Raw genomic sequence first — 24,453 nt, 5'->3', positions numbered from 1 at the left:
CCTACATTGAGCATGGCCCAACATGCTCCTGACCGGTTTTTTTTACTAATATTGCGTTTATCTACGAAGTTTCAAGTGGCTTTTTAGGTACTAAAGAAAACTCGTTCCCGATAAGCTTTAAATTTTAACCCCATTTTCACCTCCTTAAAATACCTACTTCCCGTATTTCAAAAACGCTAATTTTACTTTTCTTGTACATAGTTTAATAAAGGCTGGCCATCGCAATCCAACGCGGCCACGCAGCGAGCGTGATGGGCACCTTTGCATCGGGAACAGCCTGGGACGGGTATTAGTAGGTAGTTATTTTTATACATATATTTAGTTTGTATTTATATTTAAGTTTCTACAATATTTTTTTACTGGTAAATATCAAATGATATTTCGTAGGTAAGTACATAAGTTCCGAAAAAATCATTGGTACTCGCCGAGGTCTGAACCCGCGACCTCCGCATTGAAAGTCACACACTCTTACCGCTCAGGTACCTCACTAAATACATGATTCCCTATCTTACGAATCCCTGAATTGATCCAGGTAGATACACACTTTTTTAATGCGGGGATCGTTAAAGTTGGTATTTCCATAATATTTACCAGATCCAGAAGTAACAAAGACTTTAGAATAAAATACAAAAACGTGATAGGCTATGGCTACATACTAGTTATATCATTATATTACCCAATATCATAACATATTCATCGTATGTATAAGTAGTTTTCTCGTTTGTTAAGAGTTTGCTCGGAAAGAGAAGAGTCGCAGAATGTATTGGGTCCCGTCCCATACATTCCACGACTCTTCTCTTTCCGCACAGACTCTATCAGATAAAATGCATAAAAACAGTTTTCAAATAGTTTATTTTCGCCGCAGTCTTATAACAATAAAGGTCGTCGACTAAAGACTATCTAATTAAGTATTAAAGGTATAATATCACATATCACTTGAGAGCACTGGCTAGGAGCACCGACGCTTAGTGGTACTCGTGGTGCGCGGGCGCCGTGTTGTGTACTACCGCGTTGAAACTGGAAAAATAAAAAAATAATAAATTAATAAAACCCTTACGAAACCCTTACGCTGTACGAAATATCATTTGATATTCACCAGTCGCTTTTCGGTGAAGGAAAACATCTTGAGGAAACCGAACTAATCCCAATACGGGCCTAGTTTACCCTGTGGGTTGAAAGGTCAGATGGCAGTCGCTTTCGTAAAAACGAGTGCCCACGCCAATTACTGGGATTAGTTGTCAAGCGGACCCCAGGCTCCCATGAGCCGTGGCAAAATGCCGGGATAACGCGAGGAATAAGAGACATTAATAAAACCCTTATAAAATTAATGATAGGTACAGGTCAAATGACATTAAAATATTGTATATGTTTTAAAAGACGTATGAGGACTTGATTTTATGTGGTGCCGCTACGTGTTGGATTTAGAATCAACATTCCGAAAAACCGTCCAAAAACGTCACTTGTTCTTTGACGGAAAATTCTAATAAGGAATCACTAAAAATCAGAGCTTTTACACAGTACGTATATACTATTTGCTTTTATATCTCAATTATAGTCAATAACTGTAAAATGTTTTTTTTTTTATCCTGGGATGATTGCTGACACACGCGCTACGTATGTCATGATTCTACAGGTATTCCAAAAATACGTTGACAAAATTTGTTTAATGTGATGATTTATCTATTCATGCTAAATTTCCAAGCCGTGAACGCACAGACAGATAGACGAACACACGGAAATGGCAAAACTAGCTGACTCCGGAACCCAACAATTTTGCAGCCTTGTGGCTGAACTGCGTGTAAATATCGTGATTGTCTTACCCATTGTGGTCATCAGCGGTGTAAGTGACCTTGCGGAATGATCCGTCCGGCTGCAGCAGGGAGTACTCGCCCTTCACGACGTCTCCGTCGCGAGCCTCGTGCTGGGTCTTGTGGTCACCAGTGTGGGGGTCCGATACTGAGTAGGAATAGTCATATTTGGGATGGGCCTGTTGAAGAAAAAATATATTAGTGAACGTGAAAATAACACAACAGCTTGACAGAGTAAGCGACAAATTCTAAGATTAGTAGAGCAAAGTTGGAATGTCGATGCCGTTTCAATAGGTCAATCGTTAATGCTAACGCACTTAACATTTAGTGTCGTGATAGTCTGTTCATTAAATCACCGAACAGTAAACTTTGCAATGACCTATATATTGAAGTAAGATTGTCCTCTACATATGTACATTCCACACCTATACCACCACCTATAGAGCAATGAAAACAAACTCGATTGGTAAATTCAAGCAAAAAACTAAATAGCATCTGAATTTTGTTGTTAATGTTGACGCATAGTCATTTATCATGTTGTTGAATTACTTTTATTTCACAAGTGCGCTCTCATGTGATTACCGACCAGCAGGTGCATTAGTGTCTGACATTGTCTATAAGCGATTTGTTGTATAATCAGCACCACAATTACATTGACTTTAACACGACTGGAAACTGTAACGTTTGCCATTGTTTCAGATCAGATAAGCTTGATACGTTCACGGACTGCGTAAGCAAACGAGTTAAATGAAAACTTCGCTTAATCCAGATTAGTGACAAAGTAAAACTGTCAAATCGTGAGAGCTTTTACGCAACCGCGAGTATATTTAGGTCAGCATCGGCCAGCAATGATTCCACATCTGCCATTAAAACAAGCGTGAGAGCACGCGCCGGTTTATGCAAACAACGGTCTATTTTCCCTTGTATCATGACAGTCATTACGTCCCGGAGGCTTCGTGATTTGTGGGCGCTAATGTTGCAAGCGCCCTGGGAACCGCTCTGTTATCGGCCTTGCAGTCACGACCGGGATATACTCGTACTATAAGTTCTATGCAAAAGTGTTATGTAACCCACTTTATATCATATCATTACCTGTTGTGCGCGACTTATGACTGGACCGTAAAGACTAGCGAGTCTAGCGACAACGAACTGTACCATGAATTATCTTTGAGTTACATAGTCTGTTAATTCCTCCGTCGTGGGACATTATGGTGTTGCTTAATAGTGCTCAACTATGTCGAAATAAATATGTACGCTTTATTAGATGCTGTAAACGTAGTTTTTTACAGTAACTACAGTCAACACTTAATAACGGATTTCCGATATTGCGTTACAGTCAGATGCTGTAAGACGGCTGCTTTCAAGCAATTTATGAGATTTTCCGACAGTTGTTTTCACACGTGCATTGAATAGCATAGGAAACAAATTCATACGCTAGGGTTGTCTGCGTGCGTTGAATTATTCAAAGATAGTATGTTGTTTAAGGAAGCTGAATAATTTTGCGTTGTTAGATGCATTGATCCATTTCATGCAAAAAGAGTGTGTGACGCAAGTTGGACGGGAGGGCCGCAGGCGCCGTCTCCCGGAAACGCAGTCGATTGTGTTGAATCGGGCCACAACACGCGCAGTTTATGCAAGCCATCAATTAGCTCGTTACTTCGTATTACGCCATCGTCGGGTAACATAGGCCCAGGGAAACAAAACCAGCTTTATTGCTCCACTTGCCACGAGATATTAGCGTTTGTTTATTCGCCGCGTAACAGCTTTAATTAAGAGAAAATTGGATCTGTTATGTTAGATTTTCATGCGTGTTGAACGCTGTCGTCGGGAATGGTTATCTAATTTTATTGTAGCTGGCGTTTTGAATTAGTAACGTGTAATAATGTAACAAATTGTTGGTAGTGTTGTAATTGTAACGAGCTTTGCGACGATTACGCGGCGCTCGCGCATGCTTGGAACGGCCGCGATGTTCATTTGCTGAAGGTTAATGTGCGCGTTGTAATGAAATGAAACGACGAGACATTAAGCTTAACGGGATGGGGAAATCTGCCCGCCTTACGGATCCATATCTTAGGTTAGGTGTTGCAGAAAACAATTGTTGCAAGGTTACATATTCAGTGCTTTATTTTTTCTTAAAAATAAATGTTCTTGAAATTTTGAACTGTCGAATAGTTAGGTCATTGACGTTAACTATTACTGCCTTTAATTGAGTTGGTTGAAATGTTTTAAAACATATGAGAAATGCACCATGGGAAAGCGTTTCCCAGAAATAAGTACCTACTCTTAGCTTTTTGGTCGGGTTTACGCCTCGTCTCAAATTTTATCATTGTGGATGACAGGCAGAAAAACAAAAATCGTCTCTTCTGTAGTCGAAAGTAAAGAATTTGGCGCCCGTTGTTTTTTCCGAGTGTATCAAACCGTGTACATTTGTCCCACCATTATTCTGAACTTTCGGGAATAAAAAGAGGAAAAGAGTCTTTGTTTGACCCACGTATAAGTATATTTATTATATGTACAAGTATATACCTACCTACTTTTAACACTATGTTGTACTATTTACATGATTTTAAGCCAGCAACACCCTTGGAGTTGCAAGCGTTCACATGCTGCGGAAACTTGTTACCATCCGGCGGACTGTATGCTAATTTGCCACGTAGAATTATATGAATCATTTCTTTTTAGCCTAAGACTTTGAACGTGTAATATTGAACGTATTGAGTGTGTGATATTTCGGGGGTTTCGGGTGAATCTGCCGAATTCTGCACCCGAATATGGTCCGACAAGAAATTGTAGAAATTAAAAAGTGGCAACATTGTAATGTCGTCACGTTTTCTTAGATTGATTTGAAAGGGACAACACTACAATTTTGCCACTCTTTAATTTCTACAATTTCTTGTCGGTACAGTCCGGCGACCCAGCAGCAGCAGCAACGGTGTTGTGTCGTCAAGATGATATTTAATTGTTAAGTTTGATATTGTATGTTTATGTATGTTAGTCTTAAAGATAACTATGTATATAATATACTAGCGACCCGCCCCGGCTTCGCACGGGTTGACAAACTATACAAACATTCCTCAAGAATCACTCTATTTATAGGTGAAAATACGTCCTCAAGAAAATACGTCCAGAAGTTTTTGAGTTTATCGCGAACATACAAACAAACAGACAGACGCGGCGGGGGACTTCACTACATGGTATAAAACAAAGTTGCTTCCCGCTGTCTATCTGTCCCTATGTATGTTTAGATCTTTAAAACTACACAACGGATTTTGATGCGGTTTTAATAGAGAGAGAGAGAGAGAGAGTGATTCAAGAGGAAGGTTTATGTATAATTTGTTAACCCGTGCGAAGCCGGGGCGGGTAGCTATTTGTTTTATAAGGTGTAGCGATGGACCTTAGTTGCCTGTAAAAAAAGATATCTGATGTGATGGAAGGAATCTTACATGATAGTCGACGTGATGTTCCTCGTGTCCGCCGTAGTGCGCTACAGGCGCCGCGTACGCGACCGCCTCGTGGCCGTACTCCTCGCCGCCGTAGTGGCCCAGCTGGACAACGCCAGCCGCTGCCAACGCGACTACGGACAGGACAACTGCGGCCTGCAATCAAATAACAGGGATAAACGTTGTAGGTATATGATGTGATAAGTAGACTAAAAGCTGGGGCAAAGCTTGCCAGTAGTTAATATAAAGTCGTTGCTCGTGATATCATTGGCATAGATGTGTCCTGGTATAAACCCACTACCAAGTAGTAGGTATAAACCCAGTACCAGGATACTTGGAATTTAACTCATATTCTTGGTGGTAAAATCCTGGGATGAAAACTTGTGGAAGCGAAAAAAACTGGGTGCTAACTTACTGGGAATAACCCAATAAAGCTCTAAATCTTTGCATTTTTATGAAACAGGGCTACAAGAGGTGGATCCTCGCAAAAACCACCATCAACCTGTTGCGTGGAAAGCAACAATTGCAGTTGCCAAAGGTAGTCTAAAGGGGTTGTCTTCGATCCAGAGCACTAAGGGATATCGCGGCGCAAACAATCCTTTCACTTAGTGAATCACGGGCACTTACTTTGGCGATCATTTTGCGTTTGAATAAGGTTTGCTTCGTCTGAACGACCACACACGACTGGTGGTGAAGAGCGCAGACGCCGACTTTTATATTGGTTTAACCGTCGAGATGCGACGCAGTGTGCGTTGTCTACGCAAGACTACGGTAGTTGATAATGATAAAGTAATTACGTAAAATTACGTAGCCTGGTTCAAGGTGATAGAACATGTGTTAGACAATAGTCATAAAAATTAGAGCATTTTGCCACCGTTTACTTTCTACAAGAATGTTGGATAGGGTTGCGTTCAGCGCATTGCACAATGGCAGCGATCACATGGCGATGTGACAACGATTACATTTTATGACCCTTTCTGTTTTCTCTGCTCGGGATATCTGATTAGATTCTACGTGACCACTGCCGTTTGCCAAACTGCCAAGGAAGTCAAGGAACCGCTATAATATGTAATAGGTAGGTAGGTACCTATTTTGTCGTTTTAACCTGCAGTCGGCAAATGTTTTCTGGTGTAGGTAGTATTTCGAAATTGCATCTCCATAGTAGAAACCTAATGAAACACCAGATTAAATTAACAAGTCGAAGTGTGAGCTATAAAGCGCAACACTTTCATTAACTCTTAGCACTACTCTTGAAGATTGAACCTGTCTTGTTAACATGTAATTAGATACCTGCGTAAAGAAGTAAGTAGAGCGTTGCCAGTAAGCAGAACATAATAATGCAAGAGTGGCCTAAAGACAAAATAATGACCGTAATAATGACGACCTTGCCCGAGACAATTTCAATATGCAACTATGTATATCACATTCTTCGCTGCATATTTCATTAGGTAACATAAAACAAAAGAAAAAAATGACTCAATTGTTCACATACTCGTATATGACAATGAACTACATATGTATGTGGTTACTTAATCTCTACTTTGATTAATATTTTAATTTGAGGACTTTGTCGATTTGGTGTATATTAAGATAAAAGTATTGGTACCTAAGACACTGAAAGCAAAATTATACGAGTCTACAAAATCAGAGTAAAAGCCTTCTCATCATAAATTTCACGAACTTTTTAAGCTTACTTTGACGACGCTTTGCCGAGTGTGAATATTTACTGACGGTGTGAAATAAAGCGTTCTTACGGTATTTTAGTATGCAGAAAGCACAATTTATTCAATAGTTTATAACAAGAAAAGGGTTCGTGCGGAAATCATGTGATAATTTTTACGCTGCACCCCTGTCTGCATGCAAAAGCACAGTCATGCACTTTCGGGAATAAACATGATAAAATGGTAACAAACAGGTTTATTCAATAAGTAATAATTAAGAAATTATTTCTCGAGACAATCCCGACACTGTTTTTCCTGAACCAAAATTAGATGAAGTCATTTAAAAAATGGGATAGGTAAAAAATGCTTTATAGTATAAATAAGGCTCGAAAAAACGCCAATCATTTCATCAAAACATAACCCTGTTCCGTACAACAGAGACTTCCTTATACCAATGTCAACATTGTCAACGATTAAAATATGCCCCATGACGTCCATAGACCATGAACGAACATTTTCGACTCAATTGGGTCCTACATTATGGTTATGTTTTCAAAATGTCCTTTTTCCGAGCCTTTTAAATTATATTTGACGATCGAGATGCAATAGATAAGTTTGAAGTAAGTTGCGGATTATGTCATTTTTGAGTGGGACTTCCGTCATCTGATAAAAGTTGACGCAAGATCTCTGAATCCACTTGGTGAAAATATTTCACATTTAAAGTAAATTGGACGAGTTAAAAATTACGACATACATTTCAAAATCCCGAGCACATTTATGAAACTTTACGAAACTATAGAGAAAAATGTACAGTCGGCATCAATAGTATAGCGAATGAAACAACGCGCGAAAATTATCTGCCACCCTGGAATACTTTTACAATAAAAATAAGCATCTAAAGTTCGTGTTGAAAAGTAGATACTTTTAGATACATGTCTCTATAACTGTCAACTGACTACGAATCGAATGCTCTATAGTTTATTAGACAGATTAGATCTTTGACTGATGACATGTTAAAGACTATCGAACCTGTAGGAAACAAACATAATTATGTTTTTGGAGTAGTGTTTCAGATTCTTCTTTAAAACATGATTATACAGTAAGATTGGATTTATACAACAACGCTGCCATTTCATGATGTCAGGTTAATATTTCTAATTTTGTGTACAACATCGGTACATGTCTCTATAACTGTCAACTGACTACGTCGTCAACTTACTACGTCAACATAGATACATGTCTCTATAACTGTCAACTGACTACGGATCGAATGCTCTATAGTTTATTAGACAGATTAGATCTTTGCCTGATGACATGTTAAAGACTATCGAATCTGTAGGAAACAAACATAATTATGTTTTTGGAGTAGTGTTTCAGATTCTTCTTTAAAATATGATTATAGAGTAAGATTGGATTTATACAACAACGCTGCCATTTCATGATGTCCGTTTAATATTTCTAATTTTGTATACAACATCGGAAGCCGCATGCAAACTTTTAGATTCGACAATTTCAAGAAAAAAAAACTCTTAAAAAATGGCGGCTTATTCCGAAAAGGGAATCTTAAGGTGGGATCAGACGGTTCATTTTTTGTTCATTTGCTAGTTTCATTATTCATCTTTCACTCAAAGTGACACGTCTGGACACAAAATGAACCAAAAGTGAAAAATGAATTCAATAGTGAAAGAATCCAACAATGTTGGATATTTTCATTCGTCATCTTTCATTCGCACTCCGAATGAACAAAAAAAACCGGCCAAGTGCGAGTCGGACTCGCGCACGGAGGGTTCCGCACCATCAACAAAAATAGAGCAAAAAAATCGTGTTTGTTGTATGGGAGCCCCCCCCTTAAATATTTATTTTATTTTATTTTTAATATTTGTTGTTATAGCGGCAACAGAGATACATCATTTGTGAAAATTTCAACTATCTAGCTATCGCGGTTCATGAGATACAGCCTGGTGACAGACGGACGGACGGATGGACGGACGGACAGCGAAGTCTTAGTACCCGTCCCGTTTTCTACCCTTTGGGTACGGAACCCTAAAAATGAACAGAGTAAACACAGAAATGAACGTTCATTCGGATTATGCATATTTTTATCGAATTCTGTGGGATTTGGAGTTTTATTCGGCTAGGTATACTGTCTCTCGCTAGTGTTTTCTTTCGCTATTATTAACGCACCTACTAATAGTAGAAGTTCTTGAAAATTATTTTTAGTCATCCGCAAATGATTGCAATACGATTCCGGATCTTCATCGGCTATTAGTTGTCTCTGCAATGTTTTCGAGGCTCTAAATAAATTTCTTCTTGCGGTCCAAGGTAGCACACACCACCGACGACACTTTCGCACAACTTCATTTGACGCCATAGTTAACGAAAATAAAAAATGAATAATCTTTCCAGTCGTGTGAACGTGAAATGAAAGGAAAATGAAACATTCACTCAAGTAAACATTCATCCGAGTGAACCGTCTGATCCCACCTTTATTACGAAGTAATATGAGTGATTTTTACTTTACCGTTTTCTGGATTACCTAACTTATTACTACTACACTTTAACAATATGTCAAATGAGTTCAAATTCACATCGAGCTCCGATCAGTTTTGTGGTCAGGCCATCTAGCCGCTATTTTTATTTACTCAACAAAGATTCAATTCAGGTAAGTATATCACCTCGAGATTCATAATATAATATGTAACTATCAATCTCTATGAATATATTAAAATTCATACAGGAAGCGGTGGGAATAACAACCTATACAATAAACTAAATGACATTACTACCCAGTGTTACGAAGCATCCAGGAATTTCAATAATCATAAAAGTGTAGTTTGACTAGCAAGTAATTAGTTTTCAGTTAAAATAATCCTATTTCAAAATATACTTAAAACACGATGTCTGTGGGCTATTCATGTTAACTATAATTATTTTGGTTAGGCTGACTTGTTAAAATTATTACATTGGTGTCAGGTATTGTGATGAGGATTAATCTATGGAAATTGGATACCGTAAAATGGGGTGAGAAGGCGCAAAACTGACATTCAAACCTCAATAACATTTTATTTTTACATATATGCAAACTGAATGGTGTATATAATAAGTGTTCCGGACGTTTGTATTTTAATTTTAATTTTATGTTGGGTAGTTCCATTTCATAACTTTGACGATAGACAGGAAAACCCACCTCACCTCGTATTTGGGGTGAGTTGGGTTTTCATACAAAGGTGATTTTGGAAGATTGTTGGATCGATTTTTTTTATTATGAGTATTACTATAGCTCCATTTAAATTGGAATACATTAGTTTTGTAGCAGTAGCCTTAAAATCCCATCTCACTCCCTTTCATCCCTTCTCTCCCCATTCATAACCCACCTCTCCCCGCGAACCCTACTCACCCCATTTTACGCTATCTAATAGTTACATCGAGCTACTTTGTTATTGTAGGTGTTACCTGGGTGAGTTTGAATACATTTTCTCCAATTTTTTTGACGGTTAGGCATAGGTATTTATCGGTTCTGTTTAATGAGCACTTATTGTTGTTACTCAACTTGTTCATCGAGCGTTCCCGCGTGAGATACGTAACATTGTAAAAACGATCTTCAATAGCAGTCAATTTTGCAAATCTTTTAGTTTACCAATTAGACAATTTAGACATTCTTTAGTTTAGTCATAACAGTTCACTTATCTACTCACTCCTATATGCACCTATTCATTTTATCGTATAGACATGTTAATGTTATAATATGTTTTTAAATAGGTACAGCGCCGACCCGAGTACCCATGCTCAGTATTAGGTTCCGTAGTCCGTCCGTTTTTTCAACATGTTTGTTTTCACAGTATTTTCCATTTTGGCGCCCCTCTACCATTTGGCGCCTAGAGCGGCCGCTCCACTCGCTCTACCCTAGATCCGGCCCTGAATAGGTACCTCTACCTATGAATGAAATATAAGCCCTTTGTCAACATAATTCTAAGTATCGAATAAATTTTGTTATCGAACCTTAAAACTAGTTCGATATCTAGGCATCAAACTAATGCTACGGTTAGTCCCGATTACTTAATCCATACCTAATTGTAGAACTTAAGATCTTAATGATATTTTGCATAAGGACTGGTACGTTCTGATATACCTGCAGCCTGCAGTGGACATGAACACTATCCTGATCACTCAAACGGATATATTTTAGTGAAAATCTCCAGGCAGTTAGGACCTTGTCCATGCTGCAGTTAGTGTGACATAATAATGGAATCGATACTAGAGTTCTATAAGTGGACATAACGCGAAAGTATGCTATGACTGGAAGCTTTATAGTCTAAGAGGTTTGCTGCGGTAATATTACATTATAAGATTGCATAAAACAATAATCGACGTCATAAATTTGCTAAGTTACTGTTTTCAAAGTATAAAATTGGCTTAAATATATTATATTTAATTACACAAACGGGTCTACCGCGATATAATTTCATTGTTTTTATCTTTAATTCCGACGTTTAAGCTGAGTTGCACCAGCTGTGGTCACGGAAAGACTGACGTCCCAACCCCCGGAGACCCGTTTGTGTACAAAACGCGAGAGTTTAAAGTGTTAAATATATTATGTACTTAAGATACTTACGTACGTAGTAATTAGTAATGGTCGGTTATTTAATAGAAATTTCATGGCAGAATTCTGTTAAATGCATCGGTGTAATCAATGATTAAAGTGAATCAAGTTTATTTATACTGACACCTTTAACCTGTAATTAAACTACATCGCCACCAAAATACTTCGAGTTACCGATCATTAGTAATAGTAATTAGTTATTTTGCTTAATAAGAACATTGTATAAATACTTAGTGGTATAAAATGCATCCTTGTGCATGGTACAGTGCATAGCACATACAACATTCCTTACTGTACATTTACTAAAAGAAGCTTTAAGCTTCGCAATAAAGCTTACAGAGTGGACGATGGTACCTATTTTCAAAACAAGAACCGTTAGAAGTGTCGCGGACCACGGTTGGCAATGTATCTAACAAAAAAAAGTTAGGAACATAAAAATTATAGCCATAAATGTGTATAAATAATAACAATATTTATTAAATACGTTAATAGTGCGTGCGTGTGCAGGGTATTCAATGGTGGTACGCGTTGAGGGCGAGTCCCTGGTGGTGGGCGGGCGCGTGCTCGTGCACCGTCGGCGCCGAGTTGTGCACGATGGCGTTAAATCTGGAAAAAGTAAAATAAACTTTTAAAAACTGTAACTCAACAACGATTTCTTTTCGTATGCACGTTTGAAGTTGTTTTAAAAACCGTCGAAGTGCGTGTACGGCCACGCACGTATGAAGGTACGGTGATTTTTGAAAAAAATACATTAATGGCTCAAACGGTATATGAACCGGTATATGACAAAACTAAAATAAGAGTTCTGTTTAATCCGTTTTGTCCATTTTGGCTGCGGAACCCTAAAAAGTCTATAGGTAAGCTATATTTACAAAACTAAATTAATAACACTGGATTTATCGGGCTTATTAGATTTAACGCTAACACAAACAAAACATATTTTTGATCTAAAAGTACATAAATGAACATTTGAGAAGTGGGTTTAATTTGGTTTGCGATGACAAAATAATGTCCGAAGGGCATGTATTTTTCTCGGTGACTATTATCTGAGTGAAGTGTGTCATAACAAATAATTGGGGACTTGTGTCCGACATCGTTCGAGGCTGATGTGCAATTGATCATTGTATGAGAAGCTTCGAGTGCAATTTAACACAGGGTAGAAAACGTCAAATTGCAGTATTGCTGCACAGTTTGTTGAGATACTATCAAAGTTATGGACCGCAACAACATTCGTATTTAGATAAAGAGATGTAATAGATTGCCCTGTCTATAGATACAAAAAGCAATTAGTCTCGCCAGTCTCATCTTGGCCTTAACACAGTGGCGGTTTCTTTTATATAACGCGGCAGATGCGTACGTACGTGTAGCGTACTCGATATGAATGGCATATATTATATCTTATCTCTGCTTGAATAAAATTAAGATGAATGATCTTCTCTGAGCCTAGGTCATCATTAGCTAATCTACTACCGCGTAGTAAACTTTTAAGCTGTTATTTGCTTTGAACATGCGGTGCGGTGAGTTTTTGGAATGTTAATTTACGTATTTTGTTGTCTTACCCGTTGTGGTGGTCGGCGGTGTATGTGACCTTGCGGACGGAGCCATCGGGCTGCAGCAGGGAGTACTCGCCCTTCACGACGTCACCGTCGCGGGTCTCGTGGTGGGACTTGTGGTCGCCGGTGTGGGGGTCCTCCACTGAGTAGGCATATTCGTACTTAGCCGGACCCTGAAAACGAAAACGTTTGTAATTATAAGATGAAAATTGAACTAAAATGTTATCTTCATCTGCTTAGACTGATTGTAGGAGCTATGGAGCTTGCGCTAATGTTATGAAAGCTTTTCTTCTCCGTCGATCATCTCAACAGTGATTTATTAATACTGATTCCGACCAATCTGATTTACGCAAATAGTGAGTAATATTATATTACTACTATGTAATGGAGTGTTTGATAAATAGATATTAATCCGAATCGCAGCATGATAGATTGTCGATGCAATGTTACAAAACTTTCTATATAGTCTTAGAATGACAAGGAGCTTACACAATAAATATTTAATTGGGTTGTACTAACTGATCTCATTTTTAATCATATTATTAGCTGTATGTGCCTTTCACTTTCTTTATGATAGTATGTTTAGGTGCGTGTTTAGGCAATGTTCTGCGTAAATGATCTGAATATGTGACGAGAGCGGAAGTGACTAAAAATTATATTTTGATTAAGAGCTCGAACTCACATGCTCTTCGATGAGTTGATGTTGGGCGTGTCCTACGGCGGCATGTTGTAGGATGGGGGCGTGGTGGATCTGGGCTGTTTGGTGGACGACGGGGGCGGCGTGGACAATAGGGGCAGCGTGGACCACGGGGGTGGCATGGACGGCATGGAACAAAGGAGTGCTGTGCTCATAGGAATGTTCTAGGTGGGAGTTCTGTTCAATAATAGCAGGGGAAGAGTGGATGAGAGGAGCAGAATGTTGGTAGATGGTGTGGATGGGAGTCGCGTAGTGGCTGTCGTGGCTCTCTACGTGGTGGGATGGCTGGTCGTGGCGGATGATGCTCTGGGAGGAGACGGCGTGTCCGTGCCCGTGGTTATGGCCATCCTCCAGGATCAGGCCCGCGGAGCAAATCGCCACAAGGGCGCTGAAAACTGCTATCTGTGGAGAATGTTTGTGATTAATATAAATGGGAATCGCACCCCTCAGTTATTTATCGCGACAAGTATTTGAATTGCCCTTTCATTAAATGAATTATAAACAAGTTATGTTGCGATTTTATGTGTTGTGTTGTAAATATTGTCATAAATTTTAATTTTAGGTCTGGATCATAGTAAAGTAGAACAGAAAATAATTAAATTTACACAATTTAATTTATTATTCTCACTTTAGAGTACATGTTGGTGGTCTACCGAAATGGAGTCGATTGATAAGGTCCCTGCGGGGTGGTAGTTTTTATACTTCGGGCGCAGGTCACCCGATACGCGAAACCGGCCCGACATGCGATTCCGCCGTATTCGATTACCTTTAGGTGTGTTACGTAATTGCATTGACATTTTTTAAGATTATTTCAAGGTTACAGTAAAGCTCTGTCTTCAGGCTCTTTTACGAAAGTTGTGAACACCAAAATATTAGAAATATTTATTTATAAAAACAAAATTAAATTACTATATAAATTCCAGACAAAGAGAGAAATAACAAGAGTAGGCAGGTATTTAGTTTGACAAAATATTTATAATTGATTAACGCCAATAATATATAAGTATGTATAAATATGAGTAAAAAGGCGTGTAGCACGTATTGGCTTATTAAAAAGGTATTTAAATTAAGTAACACTTATTAAATCTATCTAATAAAGATAATATTATCTAGGTACGTAACCAACTATGCCCGTACCCCGTAGGTACTTACGGAAATTAGAACTTAATCTAAGATTGTTATATTAATTAGCCCTTATAACCACATCTAGCTTTACCGCTAGCCTTGCGGTCAGGAAGGTGCTAGAAAATCTATGATTAAGGTAACCACTGGTGTCCGTTTTCAGTTTTTGTTACTAATGACTCGAACCGAAAATACTTAGATGTAAAAACAATGTGTTAAAGTAGAGTTAAACAGCGGAAAGTATTTTGACGAGGTAATAGGCATCTAGAAAATTATAGGTGAGCATCAAATTACTGGCAAATTATTTTAGGTAGTGCTTGAGGTAATCTTACCGTAAAATGGGGTGAGTAGGGTCAAAACTGAAATTTAAACCTCGATAACATTTTATTTTTACATATGAAAACTGAATGGTGTATATAATAAGTGTTTCGGACGTTTGTATTTTAGTTTTTATTTTATTTTGGGTAGTTCAATTTCATAACTTTGACGATAAAGAGGAAAACCCACCTCACCCCATAGTGCCTCGTATTTGGGGTGAGAGGGGTTTTCATACAAAGGTGATTTTGGAAGATTGTTGGATCGATTTTTTTTATTATGCGTATTACTATAGCTCCATTTTAAATTGGAATATATTATTTTTGTAGCAGTAGCCTTAAAATCCCTTCTCACCCCCTCTCAAACCTTCTCTCCCCATTCATTACCCACCTCTCCCCGCGAATCCTATTCGCCCCGTTTTACGGTATTTGTTATATTGAGTTAGGTAGCATAAAAAAGCTATTTATTGCCAAACCAGTACGTTACTTAATGCGAAAAATGTTCATTATCTTTTCATAAAGTACTTTTTATCAACATTTATCTTGGTTGTGAACAGTTTTTCACTAAGGAAATGAAATATTTTATTGAAAGTTTATTTATTTTATTATAAGCCTGATACAGTGTCCTACTGCTGGGCAAAGGCCTCCCCCCTCGATCTCCACTCGTCTCGGTCTTGAGTAATCTCCGGCCAATCGTTGAGATATGCGTCCAGGTCGTCCCGCCATCTCCGTCTGGGCCTACCATTTCCTCGCCCGTCTTGCGGCACCCATACTGTGGCTATTTTGGCCCACCTCTGTGGGTGCATACGGCAGACATGACCGGCCCAGTCCCACTTCAGCTTGGCGGTCTTAGCTCCAACATCAGCAATGCGCGTTTTTGAGCGGATTCGGTCAATCTGTTTTACTCCTAGTATGCTGCGCTCCATAGCTCTTTGGCAAACCTTGAATTTGGTCTTTTGCGCTTCAGCGAGTGACCACGTTTGAGCACCGTAGGTTAGGACAGGCAGAATACACATGTCGACGAGTTTCCGCTTTAAGGTCAGAGGAAGGTCACCCTTCATCAGCTCCTTCATAGTCCAATAGCTCCTCCAGGTGTTTTGGATTCGTCTTTCGACTTCTTTATCCTGTCTTTGTCTGAAGGAGACTAATTGGCCTCGATATGGGTACTCGTCGACATAATCTATTGTCTGTCCGTCTACCTCTACCCCACGTTTTGTGCTGTTGGTCATTATTTGCGTCTTGGTCCTGTTCATTTTAAGACCAACTTGGAGGCTTGCTGAGCTTAGGTCTTGAAGCATTACTTGGAGTTCTCGGGCTGATGAGGAAAACAGTACAATATCATCAGCGAAGCGAAGATTTGTTAGTCTTCGGTCGTCGATGTCAATGCCCTTGTTTTCCCAAGGGACCGCCAAGCTTCTGAATACGTGTTCAAGGGTGCTTGTGAAGAGTTTTGGGGATAACGGGTCTCCCTGTTTTACGCCTCTTTCTATTTTGAACGGCTGACTGGAGGATTACAGTTTTATTAGATCTATATATGTGGACTCGATTTCTTGATGGCGAAGTGCTGAAAATATAGAATCTGGGTAATGCTATTGAAAGTTATAACACATATATGAAATAGAACTTAAAATAGGTAAATAGTATAATAATATTTATTTAGGTACCTATGATCAACATGTACCTACGTATAGGTAAGTATGGATGAAATATTGTTTCCGGTAGTTGGTAAACATTCTTAATTTTAATCTCTATTATACTTAGTAAATTATTCAAAAATACATGACATTAGGTATACCTAACTGATAAACTGTCAATAGGGGTAACTATGTACTAAGCACTAACGTGTCATTGCCCCTTGCCCCTGTAAGCACGTTAGCAAAACGTGACTCACTTCTATGCATATGTGCCAAACCATTAGCGGTTTATGTCGCGGTGTATTCCAAAGGCGATGACAGGTCCATGGCTTGTTTTAGAGGGTTTGGGTTACATTCTGGAGCGTTATTTATTTCTAATTCAGATGGTACAGTTAAAAAAATGCCTAAACATAAGGGTTGGCCGATAAACGTGTGCAGTGTAAACTCTGCCGAAGAATATCGGCCGGTAAGAAAGTAGCGCTTTGGGTTGCACCGAGTGCTCCGGTAAACTGTTGCGCAATCAGGGCCTTGCTACACTTAGCTCATTATTTCATTAAATAAGATGAAGGCTCACCAGATTTTCTTTAACTTGCTTCGGCAGTTTTATGATTTAAGCGTGATCAGACAATTTTTGCAAAGTACACACGAGTATGCCTAATATACGAATTTAATGTTATGTTAGCTATCATGATTAATCCATAACTACCTGCCTAATTACATTGTTAAAAAAAAACAAAAGAAAGGTGGATACTTCTAAGTTTGTCAAATTAGTGTAGGTATGATTACATTAAAATTGAAAACCACTTCAGTTGTAAACTAAAATACATATCATACACTAAAAAAAGTGACCAAGTCCCGTTGTCAAACGTCCGTGACATGCCTGGAAATTGAAGCGCCTTGATTGTATAAGGCTGACAAAGAGAGTGTATAAGGGAGAAGTAGAAGAGGGAGTTGGAAGGGGTAGACCTCGGCGGACTTTCTCTAACAGATCGGAGAAATCCTGAAGAAAGGCCAGGTCAAGAGTATCCTAAGCCAGCGAGCGTGTATGGGGAATGTTATGAAAGTAACGGAAGCAAAAGAGGTACGTCAGATATTTAATTACACAAACGGGTCTACCGCGGTATAGTTTCATTATTTTTACCTTAAATTCCGACGTTTCAGCTGTGGTCATGGAAACACTGACGTCCCAGCAAATGTCAACGGAGATAGGTACTTATAAATAAAACAACAATGAACTACCCGAAATTAGTTTATAAAAATGTTCGGGTATTTAGTTATAAATATGTGTACAAAACGCGAGAGTGTAAAGTGTTATATGAGATATGTCAGGATTGTAGCAAGTGGAAATCCGTGGTCTCTGCCTATCCCTCCGGGAGAAAGGCGTGATTATATGTATGTATGTATGGAATACATATATAAATATTGCTCCAGTACCCGGTGTGCCGCCGGCCTGCGCCGCTCTGCATGCTTCCCCGCGACGTAACCGAACGTACGCGTGAACAGCTGCCTGTCCGTGAAGGTCACACTACTTTGCACCCGTGCACTCATTACTCACACGAGTCACACGATTATAATACAATCGAAAATTATCTCAAAACTTGGGTTTTGTGGCGCAAAATATAATAATATTTTTAGGATTTATGACACTTTGGGTCTGCAGTATTTGTTGTGCGGTTTAATGAAACCTTGCTGCTGCGTCTTTGATTTATTTAAAACGGAAGCGGTATATAATGATATTTTTTATGTCTTTTTATTGCATTTTAGCGATAAAACAGCCTTTTCAATATCTACTAACCTTTATTGTTGTATTCCCTGTATAGAATTTTATTTTATTAAGGGTCGATTTGAATACGGTATGTAAGAAAGAGCATTTGTAAAGCAATTTAATTACACATTCTATTACAGCTTAATCCTTATAGGTTCTGATTTAAGAATATTTAGCCATCAGATAGCTCCTGTAATAACTGCGTTTGTTAGCGGACAAATTGAAATGAATATACCATTTTACTACACGCATGTTTTTTTTATCGTGTTATGAAGAATTTTGATTTTATTTTTAATGGCCTACTTCCCTAAACTTTGAAATTAAATAATACGTTTAAGAATATATATGTATCCAGCTTCATGTCTTGATAGGTTGGTAGGTACCTACCAACCTAACGCCACAATGTATAAAATATGCAGTTTCTGCGATAGTGTTGACACGCAACACGCAAGGTGCTAGCTAAGGATGTTGCGAAAATGTGCTCCGCTTGTCACCCTGACACCCTCCTCTAGATTAGAGGTCGTACCTTAATAGGTGACTATCGTTACTTACGTCCTTCTTACCATATGGCAGTAGCTACTCCAATACAGCGCGTAGGTTAGGAATTAAATACGATCTGTGTCCAGGGTAAACGATACAGCTTTCGCATATTGTATTTGTTGATAAAAAGGAGTTTACAACCGGAATTGCCTGTGATTAATGCATCTATTTTAAAAGGATACGAGACGACCGGTCATATAAACGTAGTACCCATTTTCGTCTCTGTATATGTATTAACATTTTGGAAAATATTTTGATAAAATTAGACGTATAAAATTCATTTTATATGAAATATTATTCTTGATTTTTTTGATTAATAGAGTTAGGAGCGAACCACAAATGCCATATACAGGGTGATTCATGAGACGTGAGCAGGACTAAGCCTACACAATCAGTAAATGTAAAAGAATCGTTCACCACAATATTTAAGTAAAACAAGCACGCTTTTTTGTTCTTATAGTTTTTGGTAAGGACAAATTTACAACATTTAATTAACAAAGATAAAACCTTTTTAACCGTTATGACAGCACATGAAGTATGAAGAAATTAAAATGTCACTCTTGAGTGAGATACGATTTTTCTTAAGTAACCAGACTCCGATGATATTCAATTTGGCACTTTGTTATGGATAAAACAAAGAGGGTGACCAGAAATGTCGTAAATAAAGTTTAACTTTTTTTAAACAGTATTTAATAAATTAAAGCTAATCTCACAAATACTGGTACGAAACAGTTGTTTACAACTTACTGTATGCATAGGCTTGATCCTGCTCACGTCTCCTGAATCAACCTGTATATTTTAATAGATATTTAAAAAATTAAAAAATAAACAATCAATCGAAGGGGCCATTATACATTAAACTGTTTAAAAATATTTTCAATGTCAATATACCCAGGGAGAAAAAAGGGGATTACTTACCTTTGTATGGAGAAGCGGTCATCCACTATCGTCTTAATGCAAATTCGTATTTGCTAAAATATGTTTAAAAATGGTCTGAAACATACACCCTATACTTAGCAACTTAAATTCAAAAGATTAATCTGAATTATGACAATTATATATTTTTTATTACTTCTTTTCTTTATAGTTAGCTGATCTTCTTAATTGAATTTCTTCGAATGAGACGTACCTAACGGTATCTTTTCTTTGTGTGCGTTATATCGCGATGCGTCTAACCTTGGCGCCGTGACTGATTCGTATCAAAGCTCTAGCCAAGCCGCTCACGCAATATCAAATGCATTCAAACGAATTCCAATGTCATTGTTGTATTACTTAATTGCTTAATTGAGACCCTTGGAATTTTTGCCAAGGAGATATGTAAGCATTTAGTAAATTGATTTTATAAGTGTTCAACATTTACAAGAAAATAATAGCTGGACACATGTTGTAAGTACGTATCAATAATAAAGGATGTCGACAGAAATAAAATATGTATAAGGGCCTGAATCATAAGATTGATAATGTACCAATTAAAGTATGCAGATGTAGGTTATTGCGACTGATGAATAAGCAATGCGAGAGTTAAAAGGATAATTTCGTAAATCGAATTAAAATACCAGTTGATTTTAATTCACAGTTTAGTAACTATGAGATAACAGCAGAGATGTGAAAAATACTTTATAAAAAGTATTTAAATACAAAATACAAATACTTCCTTGATATACTATTTCAAATACAAAATACAAAATAGTTTTTGAATTTGTATTTAAAATACAAAATACGAAATAGGTATTTTCAAAATACTTTTTAAAAATACAAATACTTTGCGATAAAAGGTACTCTGAATAGTGAATACCTAGTCTGAATTAAAAAGTATTATTACTCAGAATATCCGAATTGTAAAGACTCTCTTTATTCTTTGAAAACAGTGTGTCAATCAGTCCTCTATCTAAAGTGCAAATTTCTAGTTGTTTGCTCATATTAACCGGAAGGATGGATGGATGATGGTTTATAACGGACAATTTTTAAAAGCATTAATTTAAACGTCGTGATAAAAACGTCTCGTTTGTGTTTCATCAGGGCAGAAAAGTTTGTTCTCCTCTCGTACCTTGAAACCCTCGTAACACTCAAGATTCCACTTTTTTAACCACTCGCTACGCTTGTGATCATGTGCGACGTTACTAAACAGATTCAACAGTTCCGTGTTAAAAGAATGAGAGAGTTGCCAGGATTGTAAGATCAGAAGAGATTGTAACATACATTACCTACTATAAAGTATTTTGTATTTTGAAAATAGAAAATAGGTCCCAAAAACTATTTCAAATAAAATACAAAATAGTTTCAAAATAGGATTCAAACTTTCAACCCCTTTTTAACCCTATTAGGGGATGAATTTTACAAAACGCTGAAATTACTTTTCCTGTCTTTTAATAATATCCCCAAATACAAAGATTCAAGTCCCGCGTTCGAAAAAATATTTGATATCCATACAAACTTTCAACCCCTTTTTTACCACCTTACGGGATGAATTTTCAAAAACGCAGAAATTAGTTTTCTTGTATTTTAATAATATATCTTTTTACAAACTTTCAAGTACCTAGCTTAAAATAAAATTTGAACCACATACCAACTTTCAACCTCTTTTTAACCCTGTTAGGGGATGAATTTTACAAAACGCTGAAATTACTTTTCCTATCTTTTAATAATATCCCCAAATACAAAGATTCAAGTCCCGCGCTCGAAAAAATGTTTGATATCCATACAAACTTTCAACCCATTTTTCACCACCTTAGGGGATGAATTTTCAAAAACGCTGAAATTAGTTTTCTTGTATTTAAATTTAATATCTATTTGCAAAGTTTCAAGTTCCTAGCTTAAAATTAAATTTGCACCCCAAGACGAACTTTCATCCCCTTTTTAACCCCCTTAGGGGTTGAATTTCCAAAAACGTCGCAATTACTTTATTTTGTAATCGGCTATTATGCCTTTCTAAGAAGTTTCAAAGCATTTGTAATGGATTCAATCTTTCAACCCCTTTTTAACCCTGTTAGGGGATGAATTTTCAAAAACGCTGAAATTACTTTTCTTGTCTTATAAGAATATCCCCATATACAAAGTTTCAAGTCCCACACTCACAAAAATATTTGATCTCCATACAAACTTTCAACCCCTTTTTCACCACCTTGGGGGATGAATTTTCAAAAACGCTGAAATTAGTTTTCTTGTTTTTTAATATAATACATTTTTACAAAGTTTCAAATTCTTCTTCTTTCCCCTAGACCGGTAGTCCCATTTACTTGGGGTCCTCCTCGCCCGCATCCTCCACTGAGCACGATTCCGTGCGGCGTTGGTGTCGATTTGAGCTTCTTTGAGGTCTCTCTCGACCGTCGTCAGCCAGGTGGAGGGTGGTCTTCCACTGCCGCGTGACTGAGTTACAGGCAGGTTCAAGGCCAGCTTTACTGGGTGGTCTTCTTCGCGTCTTTGGACGTGGCCGTACCATCTAAGGCGTTTTTCTTTGGCTTTATCGATTATTGGTGCGACTCCGAAACTTCCCCTAATGTACTCATTCCGGATCTTATCTAAGAGTGTGACACCAGCTGACCATCGTAGCATACGCATTTCGGTAGTGTGTAGCTTGTTAAGATGGCATTTGTTTGCAGCCCAGCACTCCGATCCGTACAAAACCGCGGGTCTTATTGCTGTTTTGTACAGTATTCCTTTGGTCTTGAGTGGCATTTTCTTATCGCACATGACTCCTGTGAGCTGTCTCCATTTCATCCAGCCCGTAGTGATCCGGTGAGTTACATCGCTATCAATTTTGCCGTTGTACAAAGTTTCAAATTCCTAGCTTAAAATTAAACTTGTACCCCATACAACCTTTCATCCCCTTTTTAACCCCCTTAGGGGTTGAATTTTTCAAAATCGCTTCTTATCTCTTGTACACTTTATAAATGCAACCTAGTGTGCAAATTTCAACTTTCTAGCTTTTGTAGTTTCGGCTCTGCGTTGATGAATCAGTCAGTCAGTCAGTCAGTCAGTCAGGACACTTGCATTTATATATATAGATAACGCCTAATTTTCTTATCCAACCTATATATTTAGGATAAAAGATACCACAGGTATTAATATTAACGGCAATATAATAACGCGAATTTCTTACTGCCAGCTTACTCTCCCGCTGTTCTAAATAAAAATGTGTTTTATGAATAAGGGTTGAGCGTGTTCATTTATTCCTGTAATCACAATACCGCAAAACGGGGTGAGTAGGTTTCGCGGGGAGAGGTGGGTTATGAATGGGGAGAGAAGAGGAGAGGGGAGGGGAGTTTGAGAGGGGGTGAGAAGGGATTATAAGGCTACTGCTACAAAAATAATGTATTCCAATTTGAAATGGAGCTATTAATAATACGCATAATAAAAAAAAAAGCGGCCAAGTGCGAGTCGGACTCGCCCATGAAGGGTTCCGTATTTAGGGGATTTTGACGTATTAAAAAAAAATTACTTACTAGATTTCGTTCAAACCAATTTTTGGTGGAAGTTTGCATGGTAATGTACATCATATATTTTTTTTAGTTTTATCATTCTCTTATTTTAGAAGTTACAGGGGGGGGGGGGACACATTTTACCACTTTGGAAGCGTCTCTCGCGCAAACTATTCAGTTTAGAAAAAAATTATATTAGAAACCTCAATATCATTTTTGAAGACCTATCCATAGATACCCCACACGTATGGGTTTGATGAAAAATTATTTTTAAAGTTTCAGTTGTAAGTATGGGATACCCCCAAAATTTATTGTTTTTTTTCTATTTTTGTATGAGAATCTTAATGCGGTTCACAGAATACATCTACTTACCAAGTTTCAACAGTATAGTTCTTATAGTTTCGGAAAAAAGTGGCTGTGACATACGGACGGACAGACAGACGGACAGACGGACAGACAGACAGACAGACATGACGAATCCATAAGGGTTCCGTTTTTTGCCATTTGGCTACGGAACCCTAAAAATCGATCCAACAATCTTCCGAAATCACCTTTGTATGAAAACCCCTCTCACCCCAAATACGAGGCACTACGGGGTGAGGTGGGTTTTCCTCTTTATCGTCAAAGTTATGAAATGGAACAACCCAAAATAAAATAAAAACTAAAATACAAACGTCCGGAACACTTATTATACAAGGTGTCCCAAGAAGTAGTGATATACTGAAGCTGGGAGGTAGAGGACCTAGAGGGCTATCTGAATCACCCCCATGTATGTTCCGCGATTTTTCGTATTTTCGGAGTTATGATTTTTTTTTAATTTTTCACCTATCGCCGAGTACGATGAGATTTTTATTTATGGTGACGACACAAAAAAAATCAAGCATCTACCGCAATAATTCAC

General features: G+C 37.9%; 2 protein-coding genes across 2 annotated transcripts; both read right to left on the bottom strand.

The window, feature by feature from the left end:
- Window positions 1–838: 838 nt before the first annotated feature.
- On the bottom strand, window positions 839–5,983 carry LOC134650310 (cuticle protein 19-like). The gene is made up of 4 exons (XM_063505271.1): window positions 5,876–5,983; window positions 5,252–5,404; window positions 1,821–1,987; window positions 839–1,017 (listed from the first exon to the last, which is right to left on the bottom strand). The coding sequence occupies exons 1-4, from the start codon at window positions 5,885–5,887 to the stop codon at window positions 966–968; spliced, it is 384 nt and encodes a 127-aa protein (XP_063361341.1). The 5' UTR covers window positions 5,888–5,983; the 3' UTR covers window positions 839–965.
- Window positions 5,984–11,960: 5,977 nt separating this feature from the next.
- LOC134650275 (cuticle protein 8-like) lies at window positions 11,961–14,493 on the bottom strand. Its single transcript, XM_063505234.1, has 4 exons — window positions 14,388–14,493; window positions 13,745–14,161; window positions 13,069–13,235; window positions 11,961–12,115 (listed from the first exon to the last, which is right to left on the bottom strand). Exons 1-4 carry the CDS (start codon window positions 14,397–14,399, stop codon window positions 12,022–12,024), a joined length of 690 nt encoding a protein of 229 aa, XP_063361304.1. The 5' UTR covers window positions 14,400–14,493; the 3' UTR covers window positions 11,961–12,021.
- Between the last annotated feature and the right edge of the window lie 9,960 nt (window positions 14,494–24,453).

This window comes from Cydia amplana, chromosome 8 (assembly GCF_948474715.1).
Source record: "Cydia amplana chromosome 8, ilCydAmpl1.1, whole genome shotgun sequence".
Classification (NCBI taxonomy): Eukaryota; Metazoa; Arthropoda; class Insecta; order Lepidoptera; family Tortricidae; genus Cydia; species Cydia amplana.
The sequence above is the reverse complement of the archived record's forward strand: the minus strand, read 5'-3'. Positions and strand labels throughout refer to the sequence as shown.